The sequence below is a fragment of the Salmo trutta genome, chromosome 25 (assembly GCF_901001165.1).
Source record: "Salmo trutta chromosome 25, fSalTru1.1, whole genome shotgun sequence".
In the NCBI taxonomy this organism is placed as follows: domain Eukaryota; kingdom Metazoa; phylum Chordata; class Actinopteri; order Salmoniformes; family Salmonidae; genus Salmo; species Salmo trutta.
The window spans coordinates 36,065,333-36,082,498 of record NC_042981.1 but is presented as its reverse complement, the minus strand read 5'-3'; the positions used below and the strand labels follow the sequence as shown (position 1 = coordinate 36,082,498).

General features: G+C 45.3%; 1 protein-coding gene across 1 annotated transcript; it reads right to left on the bottom strand.

Moving 5' to 3' along the window:
• Window positions 1-371: 371 nt before the first annotated feature.
• LOC115162505 (BTB/POZ domain-containing protein KCTD3) lies at window positions 372-16,868 on the bottom strand. The gene is made up of 19 exons (XM_029713861.1): window positions 16,378-16,868; window positions 15,507-15,560; window positions 15,227-15,272; window positions 14,972-15,045; window positions 14,801-14,859; window positions 14,496-14,576; window positions 14,054-14,212; window positions 13,317-13,407; window positions 13,105-13,189; window positions 12,916-13,021; window positions 12,720-12,835; window positions 11,965-12,052; window positions 11,735-11,851; window positions 11,421-11,591; window positions 9,591-9,746; window positions 7,163-7,259; window positions 4,860-5,053; window positions 4,577-4,715; window positions 372-4,453 (listed from the first exon to the last, which is right to left on the bottom strand). The coding sequence occupies exons 1-19, from the start codon at window positions 16,443-16,445 to the stop codon at window positions 3,766-3,768; spliced, it is 2,589 nt and encodes an 862-aa protein (XP_029569721.1). The 5' UTR covers window positions 16,446-16,868; the 3' UTR covers window positions 372-3,765.
• Between the last annotated feature and the right edge of the window lie 298 nt (window positions 16,869-17,166).

Below are 17,166 nucleotides of genomic sequence, written 5' to 3'. Positions count from 1 at the left end.
TGCCTTATTGCTATTATAAACTGGTTACCAACCTAATTAGAACAGTAAAAATTGTGTTTTTGTCATACCTGTGGCATACAGTCTGAAATACCACGGCTTTCAGCCAATCAGCATTCAGGGCTCCAACCACCCAGTTTACAAATTGTGTTTTTGTATGTCTCCGAATATTTATGTACTTGGGAAATAAAGTGATATTTGACTTGATATGCTGCGGTTGTTGGCGGGAACAAAAAAACCAGAGGGAGGCACATCCGCACACTTTATAATATAAACATAAAACCAAACAGATTGGAGTGAGGCATGAAACAAGTGCGATGACTTGTCCCAGTTGTGCTTGGTGTTTGAGGACAAAGACAAAGAGACAGCTGACATACTGGGTTATTGTGTTTTACTCCATCAGTACAGACATGAGGAGACGTCAGAGAGAGGACAGACGCAGCAGCCAGAGTGACAAAACACACACACACACACACACACACCTATTTCATCTCAACACTGTTTAACACAATTCCTATGAAGGGTCGACGTGATCCATTACACTGAAAAAGTCCTCATTAGCAACAGATTAACAGCATGCTTTTGACATGAACAGGGTTCTGTGGCACTCCTAACCAATGTTAAAACCACACTAAACTGTATGAAGACCCCGTATAATGTAGTCGGTATAGATTCATTGATTTATTCAGCGTCCCCAGCGTTAACCTGTAACTTGATTTTACCCACATCCACAGTGCCCTCTAGTGGATTCACATTGTAGTACCTAACCAAGGCCACCCAGACCCGTCTACCAAGCGGTAGGGATGGAGATGCGGAACTATGGCCTGCCATTCAACTAGTATCAGGTCCTCCGTGTCAACCAAATCACATCACGGGCACGCGCACAACCAAAAGTATGTGGACACCTGCTCGTTGAACACCTCCCCCCCCAAAAAAAAATCATGGGCATTAATATGGAGTTGGTCCCCCCCTTTGCTGCTATAACAGGGACCTATGGGGACGGTATTGTAGCTGTATAGCAGTCAGTTTTGTTTTTGTCTTTAAAAAAAAGGGACACACCAAACTGGCAGTTACGACTGTGTCCCAACTCAAGGACGCCATTTTGACAAGGGCATAGTAGCTGCACGTTCACAGCTATCGTCAACGTAAAAAAGAAAGATGTTTTGTAAAGTAAAAACAGAGTGATTGTAGAAGACAGTGTGGCCCTTGGCAGCTCACACATTCAGAAGCAGCAACACCACTTTATTATGCTCATAAATCACACAGCTATCAAACACCATTTTCAGCTAACAAAGTTGCTAACTTTTCTGAAGGGAAGGTTACACTGCTGAGAGCCCAGCGCTGCTTTGGAGTGTGTCACACTGGTCTGGGATACACACACACACACACACACACACACACACACACACACTTTGACAAGAGTATCCACACTAACCTGGTGCTCCCTCCTTGCACTGTCACCCACTGAAAGAGACATAAGACACATTGATCCCATGATAGAGGCTACAGCTGAAGACTTAGGAGTAGTGCTGGGATGGAGCAAAAGCCTGCATGCCCTGCAACCCTATTACACCCAACGTTACAATACAAGGCTACCAGGTTTGTGTGACTACCGCTTGTCAGATAAACCCAAGCTGAACTAAAAGAGTTATAAAACAGGTCCTGTGTCAGCCTATAGGGCTCTATTCAATCCGTATGGCGGGAGATCCGTTTTACAGCGCGACTGAAATTTAAAGGCAATGTTCCCTCTTTAGCGGAGACTGCGTCCACCGTAAACGCCGCATATGTCGGCTCAAATCGGGAATGACCTTTTATATATTTCTATGGTGCAATCTGCAACACTTCAGCTTTACAGACTGAATAGAGCCCCAAGATGTCATCCTACATCCTACACGTCTAGCCAGCTCAAAGACAACGGCAATTCAGTGCCAACAAGTGAGTAACAGGCTTGCACTATACCATGTAGACTAGCAAGCACGAATACATAGCGACATAACGTGTTGGTACATACATGTTATCCAAAATGTTATAACGAGTGACATAAATAGATCTATTCCTTTTTAGTATCCGTCTGAGGTGAAAGTGTAAACACAGCCAGAGAAGAGATAGCTGAGGCCTAGATTTCATCCGATCGGGCCGAAAACCTCTTAAAAAAGGCAACGTTCCCGCGTTCGCAGAGACCGCATTCACGGTAAATGCTGCATACTGTGTCGGTTCAATCGGGGGGGATCTAACACGGGGTTCAGAACGAATCCAGGCCTTAGACGCGCAGAGATATAGAGAGGGATAGGCATTACTCCTCAACGGGCTGAATGTCATCTCATACCAAATAAAATGTTACCTCATCACTTAGTCGTCGTAGTGCGAGGTGCAAATGCAATTTAGGTACGATAAAATACTATTAATATGAATAGCTTATATGAGAACAAGCAGATGTCACAAACAACAGCAAATATGTAGACAGAGTTATACACACATTTAAATGCATCAGGATGGTTACATATTATATTATATTGATTATGTAGGTATATTCTCCATATATAATCCGATTGCATATTATTGAGATTTACACCTTTGTACATGTTGAACCCTCAGCTTGGTCACATTCCATCTCTTACTAAACAGCTCGGTAGAAGACAGACCTGGATCAAATACTGTACTTTCAGAAACAATGGGCGCGCTTGATTTAGTTTGGTGGGACTATTCCATTGGTTCCATTGCACTGGACAAGCTAAATCAAGTGCACCTCAAGTTGTACGCATTTCACCCAGGTCTGGTCTAGTGATGGGGTGAAGGAAGGGTGGAGGGAGGGTGGGCCCCGCTGACAACTCCTCTCTCTTCTCTCCCGCCATCTGAAAGCTGCTGTTGGGTGACAGGGGTGACGATAATAGCAGCTATCCAACCTGTGACGTCACTGGACAGTGAGAACAACACACTGCGTAGACTACAGACAAATATCCTCCATTCAACCTTTGGTCTACTTCCTCTCTACATCACTGAAAAGGACAGCTGGATATTTAGACTATGGCTAATGTTAAAAAAAAAGGCACTAAGCATGTTACATTTCAAATAAACATAGAATGCCATGCAAAGTCACTTTGACCTTCAGCATGAGATGTCGGTCTGTTTCGACAAAAGGAAAAAAAAGAGAAATAAGGAGATTTACTGTGTAGCGTAGAATTCAGGCAGGTCTAAAACACAACACGCACGGCTACTGGCTGGTTGAACAGCCTGTGAACCCAAAACTATGAGTGTGTGTGAAAGTGACGACAACCACAAGGGGGAAATAAACATATCGAGCACTTTGTGTTAACAGTCGATAAACTACATTATATGCCTCTAACACAAAGTCCCACTGATATCATGAGGGGACTATTGGAACAAACATTGGAGGAGAACCACTTGTGCAGCTACCAGATTACAGCCACGATGGAGAGATCCGAAGGGTTAAAGTCATGCTCGGAACTAAAAGATCACCCTTAGGCTAGTTAGCGACTTCCAGCAGGCGTCAAGTTTCTTCTCTTGACTGAGGATAACGGGCTTTCTTTTGAGATGTCATACTGTGGCAGTCTTGAATATTGCCTGTGAGATGAAGTTGCTCCCAAACATTGATCTAAGGTCAGTTGAGTGTGTTTTACTTCTAATGGTTAAGGTTAGAATTTGGGGAGGGGAGGCTTGTCCTAGATCAGGGGATAGGGGAGTACCTTCTCCCTAGAGCTGTTGACTGACTGACACCAGGGGCGTGTCGGCGTCAGGGCTGTCCGTAACTCACAGGCTGCTGTCCTGATTGGCCGGCTCACTGCACTTCCTGTGCCGGGGGGAAATGGAAGCCAGCTGGGTGGGGGAGGGGGAGGCAGTGGAGGAGGAGTCACTGCCTCCCCCCTCAGACCCCACCGCGGGGAGCGAGGTGAGCTGGGGGACTGGAGGTGCTCTCTTTCTGCCCAGAAATACTGCCCCCTCAAACCCTCCCTTCCTTCTCACCTCAGACCTAGCCTCCGCCACTGATCCTAACCCCGCCCCCTCCTCTTCCAGTTGGACCCTTCGCCAAGCGTCTCCTCCAGGACTGTCGGGGGGTTGCCGTGGCGATACCAAAACGCCCTCTTCGGCAGTGGCGCCACCTGTGACCACGGAAGCATTAGCAACGGCATCAGCATTAGCGGCGATAGCGCTTCGGCTAGCCCAGAGCTCCATGGCCGAGCCCCTCCGCTCGCCCTCCTCTCCCCCAGCCTCGCACAGTGACCGGGTTCGGGCCTCTGTACCTAGGCCTGCCCCCTGTCCTGGAGCCTGTCCGGGGCTCTCCAGCAGACCTGTCCCCAGGGAGAAGTTCTGGAAGTCTCTGTAGCTGTGGAAGGACTCTGTGCGGCGGGCGTGGGCCAGCAGGGGGCTCTCTCTGTAGGGTCGCAGGGCTCCGTAGGTGGCCGTCTCTGGGATGGGTTCCTGGGCCTGCAGCTGGAGGCTGGGACACACAGAAAGAGAATGGGGATCGGATAAATAGAGATAGATGCCATGAAAAAGACAAGTACACAGACAAACGTTCACAACATGAAGAGTCAGAAACAGATTACGGTGTGTAAGTGACCTGGAGCAGGACTCTCGGAGGCGGCTGTGCTGCAGCACCGAAGGCGCGGGGCTGATGTTGGGCGTGGCACAGCGGGAGGTGCTGAGGTCACACTGGTCCAATAGCTGCAGCAGCTCCTCCTCTGTTGGTCCGCCCACCTCTGTCAATCAAACACATTATCACTTATCAGTGTCAAACTAAATGTGAAAGCAAAGTGTCAAAATGACACTATACAATCCATGGATATGTGCAATGGCCTCGGAAGCATCTGTTCCTATACATAAAGTGTATTATCACTCCTCACCGTCAGTCTTCTTCTCCTCTCCCTTGTTGGCGGTGTCCATAGCGGTGGTGAGGTCCCACATCTGAATGCTGCCGTTGCCATGGCCAGTAAAGAGGTACCTCCTTGGTCTAGAACCCATCCTGCTAGAACCCTCGCACTCCCTCACCGTGAAACACGAGATGGTGGTCCCATCCACTGCCGCCACCTCACAGATCCTAGCAGGGACAACCAGGACAGACCACATCAGACCGGAACTGACTGCATTCAGACTACAACAGAGCAACCACAGTTCTGGTAGTTCAGTGTGTTTGAGCATAGTGCTAGCAGCACTTTGGTTAAAAGGTTGTATGACCATATTTGATGAATTTAAGTGTGTTTACTGTGAGCTGGATGAAAGTGCTAAAGGACCATGTTCATCAGACAAGGCTATAAAATAATGATGTGATCACACTCTCCGTAGTCCATGTGAGTAAGACCTTTAAACAGGTCAACATTCACAGGTCGCAGGGCCAGACAGATTACCAGGACGTGTACTCCGAGCATGCGCTGACCAACTGGCAAGTGTCTTCACTGACATTTTCAACCTCTCCCTGACCCAGTCTGTAATACCTACATGTTTTAAGCAGACCACCATAGTCCCTGTGCCCAAGGAAGCGAAGGTAACCTGCCTAAATGACTACCGACCCGTAGCACTCACGTCTGTAGCCATGAAGTGCTTTGAAAGGCTGGTCATGGCTCACATCAACACCATCATCCCAGAAACCCATGACCCCCTCCAATTCGCATACCGCCCCAACAGATCCACAGATGATGCAATCTCTATTGCACTCCACATTGCCCTTTCCCACCTTGACAAAAGGAACACCTATGTGAGAATTCTGTTCATTGACTACAGCTCAGCGTTCAACACCATAGTACCCTCAAAGCTCATCACTAAGTTAAGGACCCTGGTACTGAACACCTCCCTCTGCAACTGTATCCTGGACTTCCTGACAGGCCGCCCCCAGGTGGTGCACAGGGGCCTCTCAGGGGTGCGTGCATAGTCCCCCCTTGTACTCCCTGTTCACCCACGACTCCAACACCATCATAAAGTTTGCCGACGACACAACGAAGGTAGCCCTGATCACGGACGACGATGAGACCGCCTATAGGGATGAGGTCAGAGACCTGGCAGTGTGGTGCCAGGACAACAACCTCTACGTCAACATGAGCAAGACAAAGGAGCTGATTGTGGACTACAGGAAAAGGAGTGCCGAGCACACACCCATTCACAACGACGGGGCTGTAGTGGAGCAGGTCGAGAGCTTCAGGTTCCTCGCTGTCCACATCACTAAGAACCTATCATGGTCTAAACACACCAAGACAGTCGAGAAGAGGGCACGAGAACACCTATTCCCCCTCAGGAGGCTGAAAATAGTGCAGCTGTAGAGTGGGCTCCAGAGTGGCGCAGCGGTCTAAGGGACTGGATCTCAATGCTAGAAGCGTCACTACAGACCCTGGTTGGATTCCAGGCTGTATCACAACCGGCCGTGATTGGTAGTCCCATAGGGCGGCGCACAATTGGCCCTGCATCGTCCAGATTAGGGGTGGGTTTGGCCGGGGTTGGCCGTCATTATAAATAAGAATTTGTTCTTAACTGACTTGCCTAGTTAAATAAAGGTACAATAAAAAAATAAAAAGAGCATCCTGACTGGTTGCATCACCGCTTGGGTGGGTATGACAACTGCTCGGCCTCCGACCGCAAGGCGCTACAGAGAGTAGTGAGTACAGCCCAGTACATCACTGGGGCCAAGCTTCCTGCCATCCAGGACCTCTATACCAGGCGGTGTCAGAGGAAGGCCCTAAAAATTGTTAATGACTACAGCCATCCAAGTCAGGTCATAGACTGTTCTCTCTGATACCGCACGGCTCTTATTTTATTATTATTTATGTTTGCACAGGTTTGATGTACTCACTGGACTCTAACCACACACACACACACACTGCACTCCAACACACACTCCTATTCCTTCACATACGCTGCTGCTACTCTCTGTTTATTATCTATGCATAGTCGCTTTACCCCTACATACATTTACATATTACCTCGACTGACCAGTACCCCTTCACATTGATTCGGTACCGGTACCCATTGTATATAGCCTAATTATTATTATTTGTGTTACTATTTTTCTTTTCGTTTATTTTGCAAATGTTTCTTACTTTTTTTTTTTCAACTCTGCATTGTTGGTTAAGGGCTCGTAAGTAAGCGTTGTATTCGGCGCATGTGACAAATACAATTTGATTTGGGTCGATGTTGTGTGAGGATAACTGATGAGTAGCACCTTTTCCCGGTGGAGGAGAGGCGAACAAACAGCTTGTTGGTGACGGGGATGACCTTCTGAATAAACACCTGCTGGTCATCTCTCTCCCCAAACGGACCTGAGGGGAAACCAGACCACACTGGTTAGATTGGGCTCTAGAACAACTGCTGTACCCTTTTCACACTATCATGCCCACACAAACCAAACTGTGTGGGCTCAGATAGTTTCTTTTCACATTGTCCTTTTCAGAAACTATGGGGGATGCGTAAGCAGGCCGGCTCAGTACTGCTCGGTTTGGCTCACATCGGTTCAGCTCAGTAGTGTGAAAAAGCCCTTCATTGAAGGAGATGACACCAGTCTAACTGGGATTTTAGACCCACACGAACACTAGGCTTTAGACTAGGGGTGTCAAAATAATTTTGTCCCAGGGGCCGCATTCAGTCTTCAACAAGGTCCGGAGGGACGCACTGAACATTGGTTGTATTTCCTCGCCGTCAAAAATTTGAAGAAAATTGTCCTCGATCCATCGTTTTGGGAATTTCCTTTGCTCCCTGACTGTCTAGCTTTCATTTGCGTGATTATGAGCGAGCTGGAAACAGTATGAAGGTCGATCCATTATCATTTCTACATAGCTTGGATTTAGTTTTAGTGATTTTAAAGCATATTGTGTTTGTTTTTTATTTTTACTTAATTCACCCGTGGGTTTTATGTTTGACACCCCTGCTCTAGACCCTTTCTAGATAAAAACAAATGTTATCCATCCCTTCCATTTACCATATCTACAGTTGAATTTTACATACACCTTAGCAAAATACATTTAAACTCAGTTTTTCACAATTCCTGACACTTAATCCTAGTAAAAACTCCCTGTCTTAGGTCAGTTAGGATCACCACTTCATTTTAATGTGAAATGTCAGAATAATAGTATAGAGAATGATTTAGTTCAGCTTTTATTTCTTTCATCACATTCCCAGTGGGTCAGAAGTTGACATACACACAATTAGTATTTGGTAGCATTGCCTTTAAATTGTTTAACTTGGGTCAAACGTTTCGGGAAGCCTTCCTTCCTTTGAATTTTGGCCTATTCCTTCTGACAGAGCTGATGTAGCTGAGTCAGGTTTGTAGGCCTCCTTGCTCGCACACACTTTTTCAGTCCTGCCGACAAATTTTCTATGGGATTGAGGTCAGGGCTTTGTGATGGCCACTCCAATACCTTGACATTGTTGTCCTTAAGCAATTTTGCCACAACTTTGGAAGTATGCTTGGGGTCATTGTCCAATTGGAAGACCCATTTGCGACCAAGCTTTAACTTCCTGACTGATGTCTTGAGATGTTGCTTCAATATATCCACATAATTTTCCTACCTCATGATGCCATCTATTTTGTGAAGTGCACCAGTCCCTCCTGCAGCAAAGCACCCCCACAACAGCTGCCACACATGCTTCACATTTTGGATAGTGTTCTTCGGCTTGCAAGCCTCCCCCTTTTCCTCCAAACATAACGATGGTCATTATGGCCAAACAGTTCTATTTTTGTTTCATCAGACCACCAGAGGGCATTTCTCCAAAAAGTACGATCTTTGTCCCCATGTGCAGTTGCACACCGTAGTCTGGCTTTTTTATGGCGGTTTTGGAGCAGTGGCTTCTTCCTTGCTGTGCGGCCTTTCAGGTTATGTCGATATAGGACTCGTTTTACTGTGGATATAGATGCTTTTGTACCGGTTTCCTCCAGCATCTTCACAAGGTCCTTTGCTGCTGTTCTGGGATTGATTTGCACTTTTCGCACCCAAGGACGTTCATCTCCAGGAGACAGAACACGTCTCCTTCCTGAGCGGTATGACGGCTGCGTGGTCCCATGGTGTTTATACTTGCATAGTATTGTTTGTACAGATGAACGTGGTACCTTCAGGCGTTTGGAAATTGCTCCCAAGGATGAACCAGACTTGTGGAGGTCTACAATTTATTTTCTGAGGTCTTGGCTGATTTCTTTTGATTTTCAAGTGATGTCAAGCGAAAAGGCACTGAGTTTAAAGGTAGGCCTTGAAATACATCCACAGGTACGTCTCCAATTGACTCAAATTATGGCAATTAGCCTATCAGAAGCTTCTAAAGCCATGACATCCTTTTCTGGAATTTTCCAAGCTGTTTAAAGGCACAGTCAACTTGGTGTATGTAAACTTCTGACCCACTGGAATTGTGATACAGTGAATTATAAGTGAAATAATCTGTCTGTAAACAATTGTTGGGAAAATTACTTGTGTCATGCACAAAGTAGATGTCCTAACCGACTTGCCAGAACTATAGTTTGTTAACAAGACATTTGTGGAGTGGTTGAAAAACGGGTTTTAATGACTCCCACCTAAGTGTATGTAAACTTCCGACTTCAACTGTATGTCCCTTTCTCGTTTCCTCGCTCTCCCCAACCCTCTACCCATCCCTCCCTCTCTCACCGATGTCGTTGCCAGATGAGTAGCTGCCGTGGCTCTCCGTCTCCTCCAATGAGAGGATCTTAAAGGAGGCAAGGGGAGTGGAGCCAGGCTGCGTGGAGATCATGCCTCGGAACCGCGTCACCGTCCACGTCCGCACGTGGTTGTTGTCCGCACACACTAAAGGACACGCACACGGACAGACAGACAGACAGACACACAATGTACAGTACCAGTCAAAAGTTTGGACACCTACAGTACTCATTCCAGAGTTTTTATTTATTTATATTATTTTCTACATTGTACAATAATAGTGAATATGTCAAACCTATGAAATAACACATATGGGATCATGTAGTAACCAAAAAAAGTGTTAAACAAATCAAAATATATTTTATATTTGAGATTCTTCAAAGTAGCCACCCTTTGCCTTGATGACAGCTTTGCACAGGCTTGGCATTCTCTCAACCAGCTTCATGAGGTAGTCACCTGGAATGCATTTCAATTAACAGGTGTTAATTTGTGTAATTTCTTTCCTTCTTAATGCGTTTGAGCCAATCAGTTGTGTTGTGACAAGGTAGGGGGGTATACAGAAGATAGCCCTATTTGGTAAAAGACCAAGTCCATATTATGGTAAGTACAGCTCAAATAAGCAAAGAGAAATGACAGTCCATCATTTCTTTAATACATGAAGGTCAGTCAAGTGCAGTCGCAAAAACCATCAAGCGCTATGATGAAACTGGCTCTCATCGAGGACCGCCACAGTAAAGGAAGACCCAGAGTTACCTCTGCTGCAGAGGAGTTCATTAGAGTTACCAGCCTCAGAATTTGCATCCCAAATAAATGCTTCACAGAGATCAAGTAACAGATATCTCAACATCAACTGTTCAGAGGAGACAGCGTGAATCAGGCCTTCATGGTCAAATTGCTGCAAAGAAAACACTACTAAAAAGGACACCAATAATAAGAAGAGACTTGCTTGGGCCAAGAAACACGAGCAATGAACATTAGACCGGTGGAAATCTCTCGTTTGGTCTAATGATTCCAAATTTGAGATTTTTGGTTCCAACCGCCGTGTCTTTGTGAGACACAGAGTAGGTGAACGGATGATCTCTGCATGTGTGGTTCCCACCGTGAAGCATGGAGGTTAATTTAGAATTCAAGGCACACTTAACCAGCTTGGCTACCCTTCTGCAGCAATACGCCCTGCCATCTGGTTTGCGCTTAGTGGGACTATCATTTGTTTTTCAACAGAACAATGACCCAACACACCTCCAGGCTCTGTAAGGACTATTTGACCAAGAATGAGAGTGATGGAGTGCTGCATCAGATGACCTGGCCTCCACAATCACCCGACCTCAACCCAATTGAGATGGTTTGGGAAGAGTTGGACCGCAGAGTGAAGGAAAAGCAGCCAACAAGTGCTCAGCATATGTGGGAACTCCTTCAAGACTGTTGAAAAAGCATTCCTCGTGAAGCTGGTTGAGAGAATGCCAAGCGTGTGCACAGCTGGCATCAAGGCAAAGGGTAGCTACTTTGAAGAATCTCACATATAAAATATATTTTGTTTTGTTTAACACTTTTTTGGTTACTACATGATTCCATATGTGTTATTTCATAGTTTTCATGTCTTCACTATTATTCTACAATGTAGAAAATAGTACAAATAAAGAAAAACCCTTGAATGAGTTGGTGTGTCCAAACTTTTGACTGGTACTGTATATGAAGCACAGCCATTAAAATACAGATATTTAGACATAGAGATCATTAGCATACCTGTTATTTTCTTATCCTGATTACACAATGCTCAAACCTGTCCCAAAACCCTCCCCTCCTGCTCCCTCCCCTTCTTACCTGAGACCAGGTGTTTCTCCGAGAGCATGATCTTAGTGACAGGGGAGCGGTGGACAGTAAAGGTTTGGAAGAGCTGAGGTCCAGAGCCTACTGTCTCAGGGTGTTGAACTATGACCCGGACTGCTCCAGAACTGGTTCCATATGCTATCTCTATCCAGTTACCACTCACACCTCGAGAGAAAAATAGAGAGATAGGATTTCACAAAAGATAATTGCTCAAAGGCTGAAACCCAATGAAGATGGAAATACATGATTTGTGTGTGCGCATGCATGTACACGTAGGTATGTGTTTGAGAGTGTGTGTGTGGACTCACTGGTCTTGGGTGTGAGGTAGACACTGAGGGCAGTGATGGCGTCGTTAGACGGGTCGTGGTACAGCTCTGTCACCAACAGATCATTATCCTTCATCCTCAGAGGAAACTTCTGCATGTCTAAGAGAGAGAACCAAGAAGGCTTAGGGTCAATTCCATTTCAGTCAATGAAGGAAGTAAACAAAACAAAAAATAATCGAATTCCACTTCCTGAATTAAGCGTGTGTGTGTACCTATGTAGTAGATGGAGCCGTTGTTGCAGCCCAGTAGCAGAAAGGAGCCGGCCGTGTCACAGCTGGTGATGGGAACTACATCCTGCACCTGATGGAGAGGAGAGAAAAGAAAGGGTTCAAATGAAATATCTCTCTCTCTCTCTCTCTCAACACTATGATTATTTTCTCTGATGTTCATGGCTACTACTGTGCATCAAACAGTGGTAGGAAAAGTACTCAATTGTCATACTTGAGTAAAGATACCTTAATAGAAAATGACAAATGTGAAAGTCACCCAGTAAAATAGTACTTGAGTAAAAGTCTAAAAGTATTTGGTTTTAAATATACTTAAGTATCAAAAGTAATTTTATTTTGATTGACAGATAGCCAGGGGCACACTCCAACACTCAGACATAATTTACAAAACGAAGCATTTGTGTTTAATGAGTGTTCCAGATCAGAGGCTGTAGTGTGAATGGGATCATTTTCCTGTCAGAATGTAACGAGTACTTTTGGGTGTCAGGGAAAATGTATGGAGCAAAAAGTAAAAGTTGGCAAAAATATAAATAGTAAAGTACAGATACCCCAAAAAACTACTTAAGTAGTACTTTACACCACTGACATCAAAAAAGGCAGAAAATGATGTTCACGGCACACATGTATGAACCTTAAAACATTCTTCTTCTCTAAGCCCTGTTCCCATCTCTCTCTCCCTCCCTCCCCCTCCCTCTCTATCTCTCTATCCATCCGGACACACACACCCTATGTAATCCCACCTGCCAGTGCTGTGTGACAGCGTTCCAGACTCCCACCTTCCCAGTGTGACTGGTGGCCACCAGCTGGTTCCCGATGAAGAACAGATGATCTACGGAAACACCCAGACTAAACACACCTAGAGAGAGCGAGAGGAGAGAGAAACAATAAGACGCAAAACGCCTCTCGCTTTCACAAAACACACACACACCTACCTACCTATCTCGTTGCCACTCCCTCCGTCTTGGATGCTCCAGAGGATGATGTTGCTATTGGAGGCAGCTGCCACCATCTTGTCCTTATCACCATGGGGACCACCCACCACCTGTATAACAATAAACTTTATTGATAAAGCACCTTTCGGACAATACATTGTGATTTACTGATGCGCAATCATGGCAGTGTAACCTTGGCGTTAAGGGCGATTCTCTCGATGGACCAGTCCAGATAGGGGCTAGAAAACACCTGCTGCCACCCCGACGACTCTTTTATCCTGAAGAATACATACACGTTAATACACACACGTCAGTACACACACACACTCAAGATTTATGAGGAGTACAATCTATAAATGATATCAACTCGGAGTCGATGAATCCGAATACAAATGCCAGTGTTACCTGTAGCAGATGACAAAGTGTGCATAAGCCACTACGATCCAGTTATGATGTCCAGCTACAATAAGCACCTTCCTAGGGTCCACCACAGCACCTGGACACATAACAAAGCACTTTACCTAATAACCTGGAAACATAACATTTGACCTTACAACCGGGAAACACACACAGTGCTGTACACAATGGTTGATAGTTGTATTATTTCCGCCTACCCATATCGTTAGCTACTTTTTACTGTATACTGAGCAAGCCCTATACATTACCACGATCACGCTAAAGTGCTTACAAATGCAACGTTATTACAAAATGTCTGTACACAACCATGCACAATGTATTTGGGTCAGGGTGTCAACAAAATGTCATTTGATCGTCAATATTACTAATAGGATAATTTGGCTGTGTTCTAAGCATGTGCGTAGTACACTGAACTCCAGATCAAACCAGCTCTGATTCTAACACACACAGCCCAGAACTAAGTAAAGTGTGAACTTTTAACTTTGGTGCTTTTTACCCGACGTCAGGTCATGTTAGCTCCAGCTGTAACGCAGCCACACAAACGCCATCTCCTGACCAGCGGTAGGACTGAGGATTACTCTGATTGGTGGTTAAACAGGCACACGGTGTTCTGAGGAGACTGGGGAGTAGAGGACCACAGCCCCAGCCCTGCTCCACGCCTCATTACACAAACATCCTCGCCCACACCCTTGTTTTTGTTTTTGTAACCCTGCCCTCCTGCTCACCCAGTCTGTGTGGTCCCTCGGCTCCAGGGGGCCCGGGGAGTGAGGGGTGGGGGGGACAGGTATGGGGGAACCCCCCCTCTGCTCCGGTGGGACCAGGCCGATCCTCAGGGGCAGGGCCCGAGGCTGCAGGGGTGGAGCTGAACTTATGGGCTGGGAGAGCTGTGGGAGAAACACATGAGTCAAGCAATCAACCAACAAAACTAAGAAAAGAATAACTAGAATTCTACATCACGAACACATTTTATGAACGTCAAAAAGACCAAAAGATCAAAGACCAAAACGGACGCTGGAAAGAGCGTCACTAGAGCGCTCACCTTTCCCTTGCAAGCAGACAGAGAGATAGAGGGATAAGAGAGATGGAGGGAGAATACAATGACGTCCTGTAATTCACCTGTGCCAGAGGACAGAATTCCAGGTAAGAGGAGTTGTGGGAATACGATACCTGGAGGGGGAAGGTATCCATGGAACAGAACACTGCCACAGGACGAACGTTCTATTTCCTCACACAGCAGCAACCTCCTCACTGAAGACAGCCACCACAACACAAGAGGAAAAAGTCCGAAACACTGTAGAAACTTGATATATAAGCCACTAAATCAGCATTTTACAGCATGCTTACGCAGTAGGTAGAGCGCTGAAAACTACTTGGGAAGTGGACAAGGTCAAACTATTAAGTGATGGTTAAATAACAATGTAATACCATGTAGAAGCACAGTAACTACTCAGGTTAGTGCACGGAGGCCATACCTAACGGCGTTATCCCATAAAACTCAGCTTCATGGCGGAGAATGTTAATGTTTACCCCCCTATGAAGAGAAGAGAACATCAGCTCTAAGACTTTATAACCTGGACCAATATGCTTCTGCTAATATTTAAAGGATACTGTTCCCGTGTGTAGAGAGTGTCAGGTGTTCTTACCGTAAGTCTAACTCTTTGGTTCGAAGAAAATTCAAAATGGGCGCAAAGGCTGTCGGGTCCCTGTCAATAAATATCTGGAGGACAAGAGGCACATTTCGAAACTTAATACCTAAATATCATTGTTACAGTTTAATATCACTGTACGAGAGTACATGAAAGAGTATTTGTGGAACGTGTGGCCAACGCTCTCACCAGACCCCCAAAAAAACATGGACGAAAAATATGTTTGCCTTTCGCATAGAAGAATGTACTCACAGCTCCAGTTTCATCACGTAGAGTTGATATTCTGCCACTCAGCAAACTGAAACACACACACACGCATAACCTCATGTTCTAGTTAGCCCATAACAAGCTGATCTCAGCTTTCGTTCTGGCTTTATGTCAAATGTGGGCCAGACTAGTCCTAACGCTGTTTTTAATACATTATCAAGATTGAATCCTTGGGAGATCCACCTCGAAGTGAACTAGGTAACCTTTCCTGAGCTGACGCCAGATCACATCTTAGCAGATATGTGCAGAGGGAGGTAGACCCCACCTTGAGAAGAAAGAGTCTGGGATCCACATCAGAGTCTGTCTAGAGGTGCTGAACCTGAGAGGGTAGATCAGACCAAGGATATAAGACGTACTGTATCACGACGCAATGGATTGTACTGTACAATAATACATACAAAATGTTCATGAATTCTCATGGGTTTTCATGTATTCCTCCGAAGAGGGACACATAGAAATACATAAAAGGGATGATATGGCCTATGTCCAAGGTGGAGTCAGGTTACATACACACTTAATACATTATGGAAAGTATTTACTGTGAGATACATGTATCATGATTGGGTAATGCTACTGCAGTCTGGTCTCAAGGTTGTGTTCGATTTCTCATCATGGACACAATGCAATTGCAATTTGTAACATATCATACAAATTGTAATTCATAACATACGAAATGGATGATGGACATCCACAAATGAATACATACCATAGGACACGTAACATATCATACTAACTGGAGTGTGCCGGATTTAAATTTAGTATGTTACGCCTACTCTCGAGTCTCTGGCTACTGGAACGCAGTCAATAATACAGGCAATCTACTACACATTCTCCAGACATAGCCGTAGTTAACTATATGAGCCTATATCCTATGACAGATCATGGCCATTCGCTGCGGAACACCAAGATTGCATGTTGATACAATGTAAACACGCCTTGACAATACGAGCGCGTATGTTGCGTGCTTTTCGTGCATTTTATCGCAGCTCCAATTCCATGTTCTCGTCTGCGACAGCATGCCATTGCCAACCTAAAAAGAAACGACCATTGCAACATGTCGAGTATGTCAATACCGTCCTCCATGAGCGCACATTGACAGTTCTATAGACTGTGAGGCTATTTAAACGCTGTAATACCTTGTCCCACCGACGTTCAGTTGAATAATTTCTCCCATCCCAGATGTTAAATTGACATTCGCGGCCATGTTTCCACCCCGTCCCGTGCGTGTGGGTCACTCGTAGCCAGCAGAATATGTCCAATGTTTCCAGTTTGGTGTGTCGATCTTCAGTTTACCCCCTTCTGCTCCTCGCTCCCCTACGTCTCCAAGCCTCCATAAAAATGTTCCACTTCCACGCAGCGATAGTTCCCGAATTCATAGGCTATGGTTGTGTGTAGCCTTTAGGCAATGGTCAGGCGAGTCTAATTTACCAAAGTTAGCCGATATACACGTTCATATGCATCCATGTGAGTTTGTAATATCGAGTATTTTAGGGTCTTCGAGCTGCTTTCTGTGTCGTGACGACTGTCGATGAGGTGGTCTGGTCGAAGGAACCGCTGCCTCTCCCACTACGGTCACTACGTCATCCCATATCTGGAGCCCTCCTCAGCCCGGAGGCCGTAGCCAGTCTTGCCATATTGAACCACTTGGGTCGCTTATTTGAATAGAATGAATATATTTTATTTTACTATTATAATACTTATTTATGCATATACTTGAAAACAAAATGTCTAAATCATTCACATGTCAATTGAGGAATGAAGAATGTTGACATTCGTCAAATGGGCATGTGAAATATTGAGATGTCAAGTATTGATGTGTTTTATTTTATTTATTTTAAACTATAAGGTCTACATTTCCAAATGTATCCGTAGAAAATGGAGACAAGTCATCATGCGGGTAAGAGAAATCAGTGTGCGTTTTGATA

Excerpts from the sequence above, each read along its gene's own strand:
- LOC115162505 (XM_029713861.1), bottom strand. The coding sequence starts at position 16,445 with ATGGCCGCGAATGTCAATTTAACATCTGGGATGGGAGAAATTATTCAA. Across the intron at positions 12,053-12,719 it reads CTGTCACACAGCACTGGCAG|GTGCAGGATGTAGTTCCCAT; the intron begins GTGGGATTACAT and ends CCTCTCCATCAG. Across the intron at positions 4,716-4,859 it reads AGAGGAGAAGAAGACTGACG|AGGTGGGCGGACCAACAGAG; the intron begins GTGAGGAGTGAT and ends TTTGATTGACAG.